Source organism: Doryrhamphus excisus, linkage group LG14, assembly GCF_037039965.1.
Source record: "Doryrhamphus excisus strain RoL-2023G ecotype Guam linkage group LG14, RoL_Dexc_Guam_v1.1, whole genome shotgun sequence".
NCBI lineage: Eukaryota > Metazoa > Chordata > Actinopteri > Syngnathiformes > Syngnathidae > Doryrhamphus > Doryrhamphus excisus.
In genome coordinates this window covers 2,286,938-2,306,540 of record NC_136370.1, presented here as the reverse complement: position 1 = coordinate 2,306,540, position 19,603 = coordinate 2,286,938, and the positions used below count along the sequence as shown (strand labels likewise).

Sequence of the window (19,603 nt, the reverse complement as noted above, 5' to 3'; positions counted from 1 at the left end):
GTGATTGATTGGCTGGTCACCAGTCCAGGATGGACCCTGCCTCTCGCCCGGAGACAGCTGGGATAGGCTCCAGCATTCCCTGCGACCCTCGTGAGGAAAAGCGGTAGAAAATGAATGGATGATTTAATTGATTTATTGATTATTGACAGGCCGCCCATCGACCCCCAATACATTGGAGACAACAAGGAACTTTCACAAGTAATTTTTTTTTACTAGTGCAACATAGACTTCATGCACGTCAATAAGTCATATTGATGGGTAGAGGATAGAGACCCACAGTAATGGTGGCTCTAGCAGGGCGGATTAATCGATGGGCCATTGGTCACACAAAGTCCAAGGCATGAAGGAGTCTGCTGCACAGTGAAATGGGACAATGTTTGAGGCCGGACTGTCAGTGCATCCAATGAAAACGTCCTCCCAGGCCTTCATGTGTATGTCATCCAGGTAGCGGTACCAGAGCATCAGTCCGCTTAGCATTTGTATTCCGCGGCTGTCCACTTCTTGACAAATAGCCCTAGCAGGATGAGAGCAGAGCTCAGGTACGTGAACAGCATTCCTGGCATACGTCGGCTCCACGCTCAGAACCAGTTTGGCGAGCTAGAAACCTGCCATCTTGAAGCTTCCTTTGCTGTTTTAACCCTCAGACGCACGAGTGACTGGACCCTACACTCTTCCATAAGTGGGTCAAAAATCACCCATACTAGAATCAATGCCTTTTTGTGCCAATTTTGCCATTTTGGTTAGGAATAATCACTTGTATGATATTTAGTATTATATTTAGGACCACACAAGAATGATTTCATGTTAGAAACATTTCACTTTTTTACATCTTTGAAAAAGAAAATGACCCCGTACAACAATAGAAAATGTGAGGATCTATTGTGTGTTGCATAAAGGTATGTTAAAAATGTGAATGGCATGATATCAAAAATATTTTTGAGGAATACCTGGAATATGAAATGATAAAAATTTTTCATTACAAAGATATTTCAAGAAAACAACCTGACCGGGTCATTTTTGACCCACTTATGGAAGGTTGGGGTAGTAACACAAAAACTAAAAATTCTTAAAATGTAAAAAAGATAAGTTAAAAATGTGAACGGCATGATATCAAAAACATGTTTTTTGAGGAATATCTGGAATATGAAATGATAAAAAAAATTTCATTATAAAGATATTTCAAGAAAACAACCTGACCGGGTCATTTTTGACCCACTTATGCATCTAAGGGTTAAAAGTATCATTTGGTTAGCGTCCCTACTGTGGTCAGTTTCAGTTGACACCTCGGTCACTCGGCATTCATTTCCAGTCGTACTCGTACTCTCCGCCTTGTCAGGGAGTGCGCCCCCCCCCCCCCCCCCCGCCCCCCTCTGACGACACATCTCTTGGTTTGTGTGCTCGCAAATGTGTACATTTAACACACAAAGGCACAGAGTGTCCCATGTTTGGGTCAATGTCAGCAGGCCAAACAGACTGTGTGTGTGTGTGTGTGTGTGTGTGCGTGTGTGCATGTGTCTGTGAAAGCCTAGCAGCCACTGTCAAATGTAGATGATGACCCGGAGAAAGATGACGTTTGACAGGCTTTGTGTCTGAGTGAACACTCACTCTGACGCGCTTTCATTGACACACAAGTTGTCTTTTTGTGCGGTGGGAGGAAACGGTTGCATAAAAAGCTAAAAGTTAAGGTCAGAATGACGATTTGTGTGACTGTGGGGGTGCTACATTATCGTACACTACTCTAAACTGTCTCATGGGTACTGGACCTGGGACAATAATAAATTCTATCATTAATCACACAATTACGTAAATTTATTACGTGAGCCCTTGCGTCAGTCATACAGTCTCTTTGTCTCAGTGGGTGGAGGCGGGGCCCGTTGCATACACACAGAGTGGAGACAGCGGGAAAATCGTGGAAATGAAATTCATACATTGCAATATATTGTCAGATTTTTTTTTTTATTGTACTTTTCTTAACAGTAAAGCTAAAATCTGGTCTTGCCTGACATCGCCGTTAAAGCTACAGACACACGGGGGCATGTTCCCTGTCTTGTCCACATTCCGTCAGCCTTGGGAACCAAAGTTCTGACTGAGATTGTGACCATCTTTCTTCCTGTGTCGGCATTCCGAGTGGGGGAATTATAATCCAGGATGTGGCAATTATCAGTTGCGTTGCTTTGCCTGTTTTACAGCCCTGCAACCGCGCCGCAGGTTGTTAACTGTCATGTTGCCTCAGCGCTGATGCCGAGCCGCTCCATAAATGCGCTCGTGACTGCGCAGGATTAATACATCACATATTAACTGCACTTTGCTGAGACCTGGTCAATATGTAACGGCGGCTCTGCTTCCGCGGGTCAACGCTACGCCGACCGGACGGTTTCTCTCAAGATGACCAACTTTTAATAAAAGAGAGAGACTTTTTGGCTGGGAGCCTCCGAAAAGCTGCAGCACTGTATGCTTTTTAGAGCGTTAAGTGGATTCCTCTCCCGTATCTTTAGGCCCCGACGTCTTCAGGAACACTAAAAATCCCATCTTCACGGCGCTCCTTGACCTTTCTTTAGCTCACGGAGAACGCAACCATCTTTAAAAACAGAGTCTATCTCATCTAGCAGATGGTGGCCACTAGGATTTAGATTTAAAGGTTGGATATCTCCTTTTTAAATATACTTTTAAATAAGTATTGAAAGTATGTTGGTCCAAATTAAGGCAGTTTAAATGTGTTTTTAGTCAGGACGACCGGGGAAACAAACCTCAGCAACTCTTGCATCGCTACAGTATCGGAGTGGACAGTGCTAACTTACACTACAGCAAGGGTCTCAAACACGTTGTGGCCCGCAGGACACTAGTTTGAGGCCCCCGCCTTGATATGAAAGTTTAATGTTAAGTTTGATATGGATGCTGTATGGTATCATGTACCCAGAAAAAATTATTACGTTTGATTCATGTTCATGTTAAAGGTTAAATAACTGTTAATAGTTATCCTCCCTATCCGTGTGGAAGTGGTAAGTTTTTGGCTATTTAAGTTGAAAGGAAATAACTTGAAGGCTACCGTTTAGGTCGCTAGCCCTCTAGTTTGCGAGTTAGCATGTGTGTCAAGACCCTGCAGTTGCGCAATATGTTGTGAATATAAAGAGCATAAATGTGACTATAGTCGTGTTTTGTCATGTCTACAGGGCTCTAATAATGCTTTGTTCGTTTTAATCTGAAAAAAATGTTGGAATGTTTTATCAGAGCTTTTCTTGTAGAAAATCGGAACCAAAGCAAAGTTTATTCATTTTTCTGTTTTTAATAAATGCGTTTTTTTTTTTTTGGAAAACCTGATGCGGCCCAACCTTGCCCAGACCCGAGGTGCAGTGGCCCCCAGGTAAATTGAGTTTGAGACCCCTGCATTACAGTCTCATCTTAATAGCGGCATCGGGCAAGCTTAGCCCCAAACCTCCAGCTGTCCAACGCACAGACTGCATGTTGACTGTGATGACTCTACATGGCAGCCTTGTTTGACAACAACACACAAACATATCGTTTCCCTGCCTTGGTAACACATTTATTTAAGTCGCACCACAGCGGATGCTGACTTGGGTGTCGGTGACAGGCTGCATGCCATGCGGGGCCATATTTGTAAGCAACACCTCGCCTCGTCGCAGCCATTTATAATACGCACACGCCGTCACGCCACCAAGCGCTTCTAGTGACAGGATGACGATGCACTTCCTGTGCATTGAGACGGCGTACAGAACTCACCTTTCTCAGCAGCAACCAGGGTGAATATCAGGGCTTGGCTGGGGAATTGGAATGCATCATGTGAGGGGATTTGGCCACAAGCCACGGAGCAAGGGGGGGATGATGACGTTGGATCTGTAAGTCACAGAAAAAAAAAAGAGGAAGAAGCGCTCAGAGAGAGAGAAAAGCGAGCGGCGGGATAAAAGATTTAGCCTCGCAAATGAATTCACAATTTGATTGAGCCTATGACGAACTGCTCACACTGGATCACAATGTCCTCGCCAATAAAGTCAATGAGGTCATACACATGCCACTTCGGGTTTCGTCATCACAGGTTAGACGTCTCCGGCGGTCCGCTTTTGCAGTTTCATCAAAAGCTACCCAGCATACCATGCGGCGAGAACAATTTCTTTAGGCATGCAGGACTCTACATTAAAAACAAAAATTACTTGCTCATCCTTAAGGTGGGAACTACTTGCCCCAACTTGCCCCATGTAAAATGAAAAGACTGCCATAATGATATCATCTCATTTTTGTGGCATCACATGACAATCTCAAATAAAGATGAAATGATTATCATTTCTTGTTGTTGTTGTCCTACAAAGATCATGACGTTGCATGGAAATCTGGATTACCAAGAGACTTCTAGGCACTTTGCGTTTTAGAAGTTGTTCACCACAATGAAACATTATTGAATACACACATTTGTGTACTAGTAAAGTGTTTTGAATCCAGACAAAAACGCTCAACGGTCAAACAATAATTTGTGAAGCAAAGGTGATAAAAATCCACAGAGAAACGGAAGCGCTAGATTTTGTAGCTTGTGCAAAATCAGCACTTGGTATTGGATCTAATGGGTGGTGTTTCATTGTGACCACTTCAAATTGTCACAGCAATGTGATTCACTCACCTGTGCCATCATTTGATTTGCTGCCGCTAATAAAATACTTGTTTAGGAGGCACTGCTTCATCACTTTTTGCTCTTTTCCTTCACAAGTTGTTGAAGAATTAGACCATGTTGGCAGGGACGCCATGATAGATGTTTTCATAGTCAAACCATCGCTCATTGGTTGATCATGAACAAGAACGGGTGTGGGTAAAACGCGGACCGCGGTCGAAATAAACAATTCCGATTGATCCATTTCAAAATTTGCAAGGATCGGTTTGCAAATTACCACGGAATTACGCAGTCCGTGTTTTACCAACACCCAACAAGAACCGCTTTTAAAAAAACTCTTGGCAGTATGGCATGCCAAAGTGCATTCCCGACGGGAATATCACTGATTGGATTTACTTGCCCCAATTTTCATCGTTAATAACATCGTTAATAACATCGTTAATAACATCGTTATTGTCATACACAATACAGTAAAAAAAACAAAAAATAACTTAAATCATATTAGGAAAGCAGGAAGTGAACAAATGTGGAGCAATATGATCTCAGGTACAATCTCAAGTACATTTGAAGCATCGTTAATAACATCGTTAATAACATCGTTATTGTCATACACAATACAGTAAAAAAAACAAAAAAATAACTTAAATCATATTAGGAAAGCAGGAAGTGAACAAATGTGGAGCAATATGATCTCAGGTACAATCTCAAGTACATTTGAAACATCGTTAATAACATCGTTAATAACATCGTTAATAACATCGTTAATAACATTGTTAATAACATCGTTAATAATATTGTTAATAGCATCGTTAATAACATCGTTATTGTCATACACAATACAGTAAAAAAACAAAAAAATAACTTAAATCATATGAGGAAAGCAGGTAGTGAACAAATGTGGAGCAATATGATCTCAGGTACAATCTCAAGTACATTTGAAACATCGTTAATAACATCGTTAATAACATTGTTAATAACATCGTTAATAACATCGTTATTGTCATACACAATACAGTAAAAATAACAAAAAAATAACTTAAATCATATGAGGAAAGCAGGTAGTGAACAAATGTGGAGCAATATGATCTCAGGTACAATCTCAAGTACATTTGAAACATCGTTAATAACATCGTTAATAACATCGTTATTGTCATACACAATACAGTAAAAAAAACAAAAAAATAACTTAAATCATATTAGGAAAGCAGGAAGTGAACAAATGTGGAGCAATATGATCTCAGGTACAATCTCAAGTACATTTGAAACATTGTTAATAACATCGTTAATAACATTGTTAATAACATCATTAATAACATTGTTAATAACATCGTTATTGTCATACACAATACAGTAAAAAAACAAAAAAATAACTTAAATCATATTAGGAAAGCAGGAAGTGAACAAATGTGGAGCAATATGATCTCAGGTACATTTGAAACATCGTTAATAACATCGTTAATAACATTGTTAATAACATCGTTAATAACATTGTTAATAACATCGTTAATAACATTGTTAATAACATCGTTAATAACATTGTTAATAACATCGTTATTGTCATACACAATACAGTAAAAAAAACAAAAAAATAACTTAAATCATATTAGGAAAGCAGGAAGTGAACAAATGTGGAGCAATATGATCTCAGGTACATTTGAAACATCGTTAATAACATTGTTAATAACATTGTTAATAACATTGTTAATAACATCGTTAATAACATCGTTAATAACATTGTTAATAACATTGTTAATAACATCGTTAATACCATTGTTAATAACATCGTTAATACCATTGTTAATAACATCGTTAATAACATTGTTAATAACATCGTTAATAACATCGTTAATAACATCGTTATTATCGATATTTAAGTCGACAATAACGACTTGGGCATGGGTATTGAGCATAGATATTTCTTTGCATGCTCACATGATGCAGTTGGTAGGTTACTTTGTTTATCGTGTTGTTTGGATGGCTTTTTTGTACGAGCTACAGATTGCTTCGGACTATTTCGGCGACTCAATGGCACTGCGAGGCATGTTGGCCGCTACAGTTTTGGTGTGAGATGCTTGAGGGCCTGATGTGGCCCGTGCCCCCACATGGAGGAGAATGTAGGAGTGCTTCTGCTACCGATTCTAGATGTAACACTATTTGAATAATCTCTCCAGGAATGGAAGGCTGATTAATCCTTGCGTAAGGATCCCAGGGATGAGCGCAGCGGTTGGGTTACAAGCCAGAGAGACTCGGCACTAGCAAGAGAGTGCTCTGCTGTCCTAGACTCGTCACCTTCTCAGGTCGGTCTGGTGTGTCAGATGGTCGGGCCTCCACTGATGCGTTATGCCATACGGTATATTATTGGAGAACCTCTCCTAAACACGCACACATTTTGTGCAATGGCATTCTTTGTATAAAAATCTAAAAGGGGACTAAAGACAAAAGGTGAGATAACCCCACATTTTAGTTTAGCGTTGTCCCCCTGGAGTCTGTTTTCCTGTTTGTGGTGATAAGAGGAAACACGCCGGATGACTGGCCTGGTTATTTTTATACCCAATAAACTGCAAGTCACTAATGACAGACATGCAACATTAAAACTGACGGCACCAATCCATTTCAAGATATCCATACTATTGACGTCTAGTCCAGGGGTCTCAAACATGCGGCCCGCGGGCCACTAGATTAAGGCCCCCGCCTTGATATGAAAGTTAAATGTTAGTGCAGCCCACGCAAGTTTGATATGGATGCTGTATGGTATCATGTACCCAGAAAAAATGATTACGTTTGATTCATGTTCATGTTAAAGGTTAAATAACTGTTAATAGTTATCCTCCCTATCTGTGTGGAAGTGGTAAGTTTTTGGCTATTTAGGTTTAAAGGAAATAACTTGAAGGCTACCGTTTTGGTCGCTAGCTCTCTAGTTTGCGAGTTAGCATGTGTCTCAAGACCCTGCAGTTGCGCAATATGTTGTAAATAAAAAGAGTATAAATGTGACTATAGTCGTGTTTTGTCATGTCTACAGGGCTCTAATAATGCTTTGTTCATTTTAATCTGAAAAAATCATTTGTCTACCCACCAACTATATGTGGTTTCTTAAGTTTTTATTATTTGCGGTTTTATTATTATTATTATTATATTTATTAATTTTTATTATTTATTGTAGAACATTGGAACCAAAGCGAAGTTTTTTAAATTTTTTTGTTTTTAATAAATGCGTTTTTTTTTTTGTTTGTTTTTTGGAAAACCTGATGCGTCTCACCCAGTCTCACCCAGACCCGAGCTCCAGTGGCCCCCAAGTAAATTGAGTTTGAGACCCCTGGTCTAGTCAATATGGAAGCCGTGCTGTTTGCGTTGTTTCTTTTACATTCTGTGCAGCCTGCTCAAAGACGTGACTTAATTATCGTTCTCATGCTGTGTCACTCAAGGCAAGGGCACTGTCAGTCATCCTGACAAAATACGCATACAGTACAGTGCTGCACAGAAGGGTCAAATAAGCAGTAAACACCACGCTGCAGCGCTTCCACACGCGTTAGCATGTTCTGACTGCTGTGGAACTGTCAGCATTAGCGGAAAAATCATCTGTGTCTTCAATCTGAAGCAATAAATGACTTCACGAGAACCAAGTGACCAAGTTCACGGGTGGCGGTGACCCGAAACAAATGGGTGGCGGTCCGCGGAGGAAGGAAGCCGCAGGACAGTAGCTCTTCCTACAGTTTGGACGCCTCCCAGCTCCTGAATCATCGCCGAAGCCTTCAGTGTGCTGGACGGGCTCAGTGAGAAATAAAAGCTCTACATCAGTAAAAAACCATTAGCTGTTGATCCTGATGATTGCGGACCAGACAGGGTCCAACTCCACGCTGACCAGCCAGACAGCAATCCAACACTGACGCTCTGTATGGATAACAGCTGAGCTTCATTTTCAAATGGGGGGGCCAAACCCAGCAATGTGGGGCTTGACGGAGGGCCGTCACCCCCCGGCCCTGACTCACACACTGACTCAGTGGTCTGCTTCTGGTCTTGTTTCCAAACAGCCAGACGGGGGTTCAAAACGTACACATTCTAGCAGGCAGAGATGATGATGATGGGTTGAGAGTCATAACTTGTGATAACCTGTGTAATAACTATGATTTTACACATTTTATGACTATGAGTATGATGGTCATGGCTGATGATGGTCTGAGCGGCAGACGCACTAGCATGCTCTGCTAAACTAAGATAACCCGGCTAGCCTCCCTTCACGCTCATTGAGAGCACCAACTTTTGCCAATGTTTCAGGTTGCCGTTTTGACATGTTAGTTAGTTCGGGAGGGGGGGCAGGTTGGTGTTTCCCCACGCAAACGTTCCTGCTGAGAGCATTTCATTCCCACTTTGTCATTTCCCTGCGATTCTGTGTTTAACAGTACATTTTTGTAACATGTTTGCTAACAGCAGAAAGGACACGCACCAGCAAATACAAACAGACGGTGTTTTCATTGAATTCGTGAACGAAAATATATTTCTGGGGATCACAATAGATGAAAATATGAGCTGGAAACCTCATATTATTACAAATATACAACATAAGGTGGCCAGAAATATTTCAGTATTGAACAAAGCAAAATTTGTTCTCAATCAGAAATCACTCCACACTCTTTATTGCTCTCTGGTTCTACCATATCTTACTTATTGTGTGGAAATATGGGATAATAACTATAAAAGCAATCTTCACTGGCTAAATGTACTGCAAAAAAAAGGTCAGTAAGGATAATTCATAATGACGCCTACAGAGAACATACTAACTCCTTATTTCTAAAATCACAGATACTTCAACTTGCTGATATAGTTCATCTTCAAACAGCTAAAATAATGCATAAGGCTAAAAACAACCAATTAGCTAAAACTGTCATCCAATACTTCTCTACAAGAGAGGAGAAATATGATCTCAGGGAAGAAGTACATTTGAAACACTTCTATGCTAGGACTACGTTAAAAAGCCATAGCATTTCAGTAAAAAAAAAAAAAAAAAAGTTTATAATATAAATTATTTTAAAAATTATAAATAAATAAATAAAATGAGGAGTCTTGAACCAGTCATGATGTGCTATATATATCACTATATTGACACTTACTATGGTACCCATTATGGCATTGGATGCTCATATCACCGAGTACTTTGGTACGTGACATTAAATTAAATTAAATTAAATTAAATTAAATTAAATTAAATTAAATTAAATTAAATTAAATTAAATTAAATTAAAATAAATTAAATTAAAATAAATTAAATTAAATTAAATTAAATTAAAATAAATTAAATTAAAATAAATTAAATTAAAATAAATTAAAATAAATTAAAATAAATTAAAATAAATTAAAATAAATTACATTAAAATAAATTAAAATAAATTACATTAAAATAAAATAAAATACATTTAATTAAAAATAAGAATTAATTAAAAAAAAACTTAAACTGTATTATGGAAAGCAGGAAGTGAACAAATGTAACAGTTACTTATTGTAAAAGTACCAGATGGAGGGGTAGGATTTTAATAAGCTTTGCTTCTTCCTACTCCTTTTGGACATGTGGAACTGGGAACTGATTATGGGATGCACTCAATTGGAATCTGATGCATGTTCAAATGAAATAAAACCATTACCATTACATTTCATTTATCTTGGCCGATTCCGTCTGTAATTCCATCTGTAATTTTGTAAACACGGAACTTATAGGGCCAAGGTGCACGATAGCATGATAGACAAACACTTCTCATTAGAATTAGCATACAGTAGCTTAATAAAAGTACATCTAGATGGTTGAAATTCCAGCATCAAAGAGAGATTTTGGTCAACATGCTTCGAATACACAATTGCGGGACCACTCAGACGTCACCTTTACTGCAGTTCCTTGAATGTCACTTCCGCCACATGTCAGCTAGAAAGATGTCCTCCATTGTTGTTTACTTTGTTTGTGTGTGACCTTCCTCCTCTTTGAATTCGTTAGCACGCCGCGGTATTTACATTGCCTTTATCGCCATCCTGTCTCCACAAATCCATCCCGGGGGGGTACCAATACTCAAGCCTTTTGGCTCCTGAGACATCTTGGGAATCCGTGGTCCTGACCTCCTCCTCTGTCGAGAGATGTTTGATGTGTTGACATGTGGCCCGGTCAGCGGTGAAAGCTTCATTGTGCAGAGCTGAAGTCTGGCCAGGACAGATAAGAGAGAGATCGCCTGACCTGGACCAGACTCTCCACCCCCGATCACAGCCCTTCATTTTGTCCCGTGTACGTAGTTAGTTCGTAGATGATGTGTGTGTGCGTGTGTGCAAACAGTCAGTCCTCCTGGATTAGAGACCTCTAATCCACTCCGATCCTCATCAGATCTCAAAAGTTAGCAAGATGCTGGTGTCCACGTGTCAAATACTGGAATGCTAAGGCTCGGTGACTTCTGCTCCCCCCCCCCCCCCCCCCCCCCGGTTATGAGCTGCAGACGCCAGCCAGACCCTCAATGATGAGCGCACCACCGACTTCTAGTTTGGATCAGCGCCTTTTATAATTGGACCTGCTCGCTGTGTAAAAGTGCCTGATACTTTTTCACATCTTTGGTTAGTATTGTAGTAATCTAGACTCCGTTATTGGATCTGTTGTGGCCTGTTTGATCATGAACCGTGTATTGATCAAGTCAGCCACATATTCCATGACTCCTGTGTGGACTGACTTAATATTTTACTAAATGTACAACTATCCTGTCTGTCCCCTATCAATATTTAAAAAAAACTGAGAGATGAGAGCTCGGTGCAGTACACATATTGGGAGGAAACCATTTACAACAGTGATTTTCAACCACAGGTGTGCCGTGAGGAATTATCCAATATCACTTTTTATCGTTAACATTTATTAATCATCATTTGCAAATATTATGTCAATAGCCATGAATATATGGACCCAAATATTCCAATTGCATTTGGTATATTTGCTCAAACGGAAAGAATTGAACAGGGATGGAATATTCCTTTAACCAATCCGATTGAGGTATCTAACGGAAAGTTGTCAGGGTGCCTTCTTCTTCCTGGTGTTTTTCTTCTTCTGTTGTTTATTGGCGGTTGCCAAGCAGCTTTCGTATGCATTAGCGCCATTTGTGGAACAGAATCTAAACCCTTCTATATGCTTCTAACCCTTCTATTCACAAGTGCAGTTTTATTAAAAAAGAAAATATATATTTACATAAAACATGTCCTGAGTTTAATTATAAAGAATTAGCAAGAATTTGATCTTTTCCTGTTTAAATTGATCCTGGGTGCGTTCTTTCAGCGCATGCTCAGATATGACATAACACGAAGATCCAGACGTTCTTCACTTTTAAAAATGGAGGCCAGCAATCGGCACTGGACTAAGCAAAGTTTGTTTTTGATTCAAACTAAATTCCAAGACTGGACAAACAAAAAACTGGCAATACGGAGTTATTCCGACAAGTGGAAGAATAACTCGGGGAAGCCGGTATCACGTGATGTTGGTGTTTACGTTTTACTGGGCATGCCCTATTGACTATTCTGGTTGATTATAGCGACGCATGTAGACAAGAGATTGGAATATTCCTTTCCATGGATACCATTGTTTCCGGAAAGAGAAAAAGTGGTGATGTAAAAACGTGGCTACTGTGGTGTAAAGACTAGCATAGCAATGTAATATCGGTCCGTGTGGCAACACCTAGCTTGTTCCTCCCATAGACTTATTGGTACACGTGTGAGGTCATGGTGAAAATTTTTGGTTAGTGGTGTGCCACAAGATTTTTCCAATGTAAAAAAACATGCCGTGGCTCAAAAAAGGTTGAAAAACACTGATCTACGATACATCCGTAGATCTTTGTAACTGAATTTTGTTTCATTAAATGTGAGGAATAGCTGATATAAAAATATACAGTAGTCCAATAAAATGCTGCTTTTTTCTGTGAATGAGGAAAAACTACCCGGCAACTCAATATCAATTGATCAGTTGCTCAATGTTGCTTTCAAAAAAAGAAATAAGAAACCCCCCCGTCTCCTGTGGTTTGTACTTGTATTTGTGTGCCAGCATAGTCATGCAGACAGACCTTTGCCCCTCCTTTTGGATCAGACAATCACTTGATTGTGTTGACAATGGAAAAGTTATCGTCCTAGCAGTTTAGCACAGGAAGTGGCTTCATTTCTTTTCTTGCTGAAATAGATCGCCTTGTTGTACCTTCACATATTGCTGCACCTCCCCTAACAGCCCTGTTACGTACCTCCTGCAGGGAGCTCAGCAATGAACAAGCTACGGCAGAGCTTCCGGCGGAAGAAAGACATCTACGTGCCAGAGTCGAGCCGACCGCACCAGTGGCAGACGGACGAGGAGGCGGTCCGCAGTGGGAAATGCAGCTTTGCAGTCAAGGTGACACTTGTACAGGAACACACGCACACACAAAAGCCCTACAGTACCTGCCTTATTGTAGTGCACACTTCCTCTCAGAGGGGGGGTGGGGGGGGTGATGTGTAATTAATCATCAGCCTTCAGAGAGCCTGCCTTGACATTTACATGCCCTAAAAAACACAGATTGTGTTGTGTTGTGTTAGATTGGATTAACACACAGACTTTGCTATTGGGATGCCAGATCCATCATGTGAGTGAGTGAGTGAGTGAGTGAGTGAGTGAGTGAGTGAGTGAGTGAGTGAGTGAGTGAGTGAGTGAGTGAGTGAGTGAGTGAGTGAGCAAACAAAAAAATTCAATTCACTTGTTTGATTTGGAAGGAAGCACGCCAAGGTTAGCTGGTTAGCTAGCTTACCATAACATCAGTTATGACTGTGTCTAAAGTTTTAGCAGAGAGTGAGAGTGCGTGAGTGAGTGAGTGAGTGAGTGAGTGAGTGAGTGAGTGAGTGAGTGAGTGAGTGAGTGAGCAAACAAAATTCAATTCACTTGTTTTATTGGAAGGAAGCACGCCAAGGTTAGCTGGTTAGCTAGCTTACCATAGCATCAGTTATGACTGTGTCTAAAGTTTTAGCAGAGAGTGAGAGAGTGAGAGAGTGAGTGGGTGAGTGAGTGAGCGAGCAAACAAAAAAATTCAATTCACTTGTTTTATTGTAAGGAAGCACGCCAAGGTTAGCTGGTTAGCTAGCTTACCATAACATCAGTTATGACTGTGTCTAAAGTTTTAGCAGAGAGTGAGAGAGTGAGAGAGTGAGTGGGTGAGTGAGTGAGTGAGTGAGCGAGCAAACAAAAAAATTCAATTCACTTGTTTTATTGTAAGGAAGCACGCCAAGGTTAGCTGGTTAGCTAGCTTACCATAACATTAGTTATGACTGTGTCTAAAGTTTTAGCAGAGAGTGAGTGAGTCGGAGAGTGAGTCGGAGAGTGAGTCGGAGAGTGAGTCGGAGAGTGAGTCGGAGAGTGAGTCGGAGAGTGAGTCGGAGAGTGAGTCGGAGAGTGAGTCGGAGAGTGAGTCGGAGAGTGAGTCGGAGAGTGAGTCGGAGAGTGAGTGAGTGGGAGAGTGAGTGAGTCGGAGAGTGAGTGAGTCGGAGAGTGAGTGAGTCGGAGAGTGAGTGAGTGGGAGAGTGAGTGAGTCGGAGAGTGAGTGAGTGGGAGAGTGAGTGAGTGGGAGAGAGTGTGTGAGTGTGAGAGAACAAAAAAATTCAATTCACTTGTTTTATTGGGAGAAAGCACGCCAAGGTTAGCTAGCTTACCATAACATCAGTTATGACTGTGTCTAAAGTTTTAGCAGAGAGAGAGAGTGAGAGTGAGAGAGAGAGTGAGAGAGAGAGAGTGAGAGTGAGTGTGTGAGAGAACAAAAAAATTCAATTCACTTGTTTTATTGGGAGAAAGCACGCCAAGGTTAGCTAGCTTACCATAACATCAGTTATGACTGTGTCTAAAGTTTTAACAGAGAGAGAGAGTGAGAGTGAGAGAGAGAGTGAGAGAGAGAGAGAGAGAGTGAGAGTGAGTGTGTGAGAGAACAAAAAAATTCAATTCACTTGTTTTATTGGAAGGAAGCACGTCAAGGTTAGCTGGTTAGCTAGCTTTCATAACTTGAGTTATGGCTCTGTCTAAAGTTTTAGCAATGGGCATAAAAGACATGACTTACTACTCTTGTGCTAACTCTGATGTAGTGGTCTTCTTTGTTGTCTTTTTTCCCCTGTGTACCTGTGGAATAGCATCCTTTTTTTCATATAAATAGCATCCATTTTCAAAATGTCTTCTTTCTTGTAAAGGTCATCCTGTATCATCAGTGAAAATGCAGAGGGCAGAACCCAAGGGTCTCTCTGGTCCTCTGCACTTGCTTCGTCTATTGTTGTCTTTTAAAAAAGAACACACATACAGTATCACTCAGATACTGTGAACATCCAGCAGCAACACAAGGTTTTGGCATGACTACCTTTTTGATGAAAAATATACCAAACCAAGTCGTTGGTGTGTTTAGTCCGGTGTCGTCCTCTTGATGTCACTTCCGGAAATGGAAGATGAGCTGTGATCTTGTTTGTCATGACCGCCGCCATCAACCATAAATGTATTTTTTTTTAATTTACAGCTAGCTTTCAAAAATGAAACAACATATAACATAATTACAAACTTATTGAAACAAAGTTAATGAATCATGTCACATGTATTGACAAATAAGTCAATATTAGGGCACATATTGCTGTTAGATATCTTTCAAAAGGCCTATCCCCAGTTGTTATATGTTTATTTTTATGAAATACTTTCATATAAAACATTTTTTTCTTGCTGGTGATATGTACTAATTGGGAAATTTCATTCATTCATTCATTTTCTACCGCTTTTTCCTCACAAGGGTGCTGGAGCCTATCCCAGCTGTCTTCGGGCGAGAGGCGGGGTCCACCCGGGACTGGTGGCCAGCCAATCACAGGGCACATATAGACAAACAACCATTCACACTCACATTCATACCTATGGACAATTTGGATTGGCTAATTAACCTAGCATGTTTTTGGAATGTGGGAGGAAACCGGAGTACCCGGAGAAAACCCACGCATGCATGGGGAGAACATGCAAACTCCACACAGAGATGGCCGAGGGTGGGAAAAGACAAAATAAGAAGCCAAAAAAGTTACCACTTCCACACAAAATAGGAGGAGAACTCATTCATTTTCTATTGCTTATCCTCACGAGAGTCGCAGGGGGTCCTGGAGCCTATCCCAGCTGTCTTCGGGCGAGCGGCGGGGTACACCCGGGACTGGTGGCCAGCCAATCACAGGGCACATATAGACAAACAACCATTCACACTCACATTCATACCTATGGACAATTTGGATTGGCTAATTAACCTAGCATGTTTTTGGAATGTTGGAGGAAACCGGAGTACCCGGAGAAAACCCACGCATGCATGGGGAGAACATGCAAACTCCACACAGATGGCCGAGGGTGGGAAAAGACAAAATAAGAAGCCAAAAAGTTACCACTTCCACACAAAATAGGAGGAGAACTCATTCATTCATTCATTTTCTATTGCTTATCCTCACGAGAGTCGCGGGGGGTCCTGGAGCCTATCCCAGCTGTCTTCGGGCGAGCGGCGGGGTACACCCGGGACTGGTGGCCAGCCAATCACAGGGCACATATAGACAAACAACCATTCACACTCACATTCATACCTATGGACAATTTGGAGTGGCTAATTAACCTAGCATGTTTTTGGAATGTGGGAGGAAACCGGAGTACCCGGAGAAAACCCACGCATGCAAACTCCACACAGAGATGGCCGAGGGTGGAATTGAACCCAGGTCTCCTAGCTGTGAGGTCTGCGTGCTAACCACTCGAGGGAAATTTGTTATCGGAAAATGAGCATAGTTAGTTTTAGATGGAATTCAGTTCCATGACTACCATACAATAAAATGTGTCATAAAGTAGCATTGCACATTTTAGTTTTAATAACTGGCAGGAGGAGACTGGATGCCATGGCGGAGTCGGTGTGTTTGGGGAGTTCTCTCTGTTTTGGCAACAAAAGTTCTTCTTGTGCAAACAGAAGCGCAACAACAGCTCGCTTCCTCTCGTCCCCAGCGCCACAGCTCACCTTAGTCGGGGGGGGGGGGGTGAAAAGCGAACGGTGAAGGTACGGCGGCCTGGTTTGATCCTGAGGAGCTTGGCCAAAAGAAACGTGCTCACATTCCAGCTAGCAAGATTGCTCTTGTCTCGGGAGCAAAGCCGGTAAAACTGTCACAGTGCACTTGGTTATAAAAGCAACAAATCTTGGGGTTCTCCGAAAGAGAACGTAGAACACGTAGAGGGGAACCCTTGAAGTGCAAGCGGCCGGTGTGGCGTAACCGTCACATGACTTGTGAAAACTGTGTAATTTAACATCACCCCCGCCCCCCCATGTGGCCACGTGAAAAAAAAAATAGTCTCAACTGAGATTGCCGTGCTTCTCGTCTTTTGCTTTTTGTGGACTTGCACACATTCACACATCTCACCCCCCCTCTTCCCCTCCAACCCCCTTGTTCCTCTGCATTGGTGGTTCACGGTGGCGGTGCAACCTACCATGCTGCTCCTCCCCCCTCCTATAGGTGCCTCCTGAGAGCTCAGTCGTGTGTGTGTGTGTGTGTGGGATTGGAATAGTTGCAGTCTGAGTGCCGCACTGAGGTTAGCAACCAGGGAGGGGGGGGGGCGGTGATCTGGTTCTGTTTTTATGTGGACGGTGACATATGATTCACGGTGTACTTAATACACGATTCAAAAGCCTTTTTAACCGGGATGCTCCCATCTGGGGTTTAAACTGCCGATTCTGATACCGATCACCCATGAGTGGAATCCACTGGTACCGATCCTATGATCCGCTATGATTAAATATTACAATTTATTCATGAGGCGGCACGGCGGTCTCGTGGTTCGCGCGCAGACCTCACAGCTGGGAGACCGGGGTTCAATTCCACCCTCGGCCATCTCTGTGTGGATGTGTATGCGTGGGTTTTCTCCGGGTACTCCGGTTTCCTCCCACATTCCAAAAACAAGCTAGGTTAATTAGCCACTCCAAATTGTCCATAGGTATGAATGTGAGTGTGAATGGTTGTTTGTCTATATGTGCACCCCCATACCCGCCTTTCACCAGAAGACAGCTGGGATAGGCTCCAGCACCCCCGTGAATTTATTAATGACAAGTGCCGTTGGTGCCGTATAAGGTGGAAAAGTCCGGACAATTCCAAGGTCACCTAACTGCTAGGGGCCCTAAAATGGGTAATTGCTAATTGCTTAATAAATTAGTATATAATAATAAATTGGTTAGAACATGTTCGAACCTCCTAGGAGTGTTCCCCACGGAATCATCCGTTGCATCCATGCATCTCGCTGAGGGCACGCCACCCTCTAACTGAGCCCCCTTTTTCCCAACAAGTAGCCCTCTGCTGCCATCGTCCTTGTGACACACGGCTGCCTTTTTTGTGTAAGCATGCTGATTGTGTGTATTGGAATACGTCCTGGCTTGCGGCAGCAGTGATGGCATCACACTCTGAAAATAGCACCCCCCCCCCTCCCCTTCCCCTACCCCAACCAAGGGCGGGTTCATCCGGCTCGCGGTGGGGTCAGCATCACTCGCCGTCGCCGTGCATCTACGAGGAAAGGGTAAGGACTTCCTGTGTGGTACAATGGCTTGTAGTGGCGCTCCCTGTCTGTCGTGTCGTCCAGCGTGAAGGACACACACGTATGATAGGATGCCGCCAAAACACTGTCCCGTGCTGAAGGCACACAGAACAAGGACAGCTCCAGGAACCGTCCTGGGACGGTGCCTCTCATACCTTGAAAAACCGCAACGTCACCTCACCCTTAAAAAGGAACATGACTCTGGTTGTGGAAGTAGGAACTAGATTTGACTTTTGGTTGCTACAATAACTAATATATATATACAGTAAAGTCTCGTTATATCGATATTGTCGGGAGTCGGAAAAAATATCGATATAACCGGACTGTCGATATAGCCGATCCTGCGCCGAACTGCATTAAAAGTGGCCAATAATGCACTCGACATTGTTCTATAGTATAGAACAATGTCGAGCAGCTTAAATCAATCTTTGCTTAAGGATAGCCCCACATAGCTGGCCAAACACCTGCCTGCAACAGAAGAACCAACTGACATAGCATACACACCTATTCCAACGAAGACACAAGCGTACAAATACATGTATTTAATTGTGTTGTATTCAGATATCTTTTTATCTCTTGCAATAATCACTGTTTTTCATATGTTTTCTCTCTCATGAGAGAAACCACGAACGCTGTTGCAGGCATGTGTTTGGCCAGCTATGTGGGGCGGGTTGAGCATGACCTGTGAACCAGGAAGTGCGGGAATCGGTGTGTGTGCTGTGCTCTGGTGGTGGAAGTGTGAAAAATAAAGTTGACTGGAAGCAGCCGTTCGCCGTGTTCTTTTTTGGTATTGAAATCCTTAAGCAAAGATTGATTTAAGCTGCTTTTGTATCGATATAAGCAGACCAAATTGGCTGGCGGGAGATGAAAAGGGCATCGTAGTAACCGGATTATCATAATAACCGGGTATCGTACTAATGGAACTAATATACTAATGGAACTAATATATATATATATATATATATATATATATATATATATATATATATATATATCTACGCATGCCTTTTGTGAAATTGAATTCATTACATCGAATGAAATGTATATCAATTTAGGAAAGCATCCATTCATTTATAATGAGGGGTAATGGTCAGGAGCCTCTTTATCTATTCCAAGGGCCCCCGGTAAATAGGGAATTATTAAATACATTCGGGTGTCTTTTTTCAGCCTTTCTTTGTGTGAAACAATTTTTGTACTATTTGATACAAAACTGTAATTTGTTGTATATTTTTGGGGAGACATAAGATAACAACAAAACCGAAACTAATAATATCTTACAGGTTTCTATTTGGGGCCAATTTTGGTAGGAGGAGACAAAGAAGGCAAAATTCAAGCCACATTATAATAATAATAATAATAATATTAATACATTTTATTTGTATAGCGCTTTTGAAAATACTCAAAGACACTTTACAGAAGAA

The 19,603-nt window shown here is 41.6% G+C and overlaps 1 protein-coding gene across 4 annotated transcripts in view; it reads left to right on the top strand.

The window, feature by feature from the left end:
* numb (NUMB endocytic adaptor protein) overlaps nt 1-19,603 on the top strand; it is a 45,953-nt gene that overhangs the window by 8,635 nt on the left and 17,715 nt on the right. For all 4 annotated transcript variants that reach the window (XM_058078481.2, XM_058078479.2, XM_058078480.2 and 1 more), the window contains exon 2: nt 12,859-12,995. In XM_058078481.2, coding sequence (XP_057934464.2) covers nt 12,870-12,995 — 126 coding nt within the window. In that variant the 5' untranslated portion in view covers nt 12,859-12,869. The remainder of the gene's footprint in view (nt 1-12,858; nt 12,996-19,603) is intronic.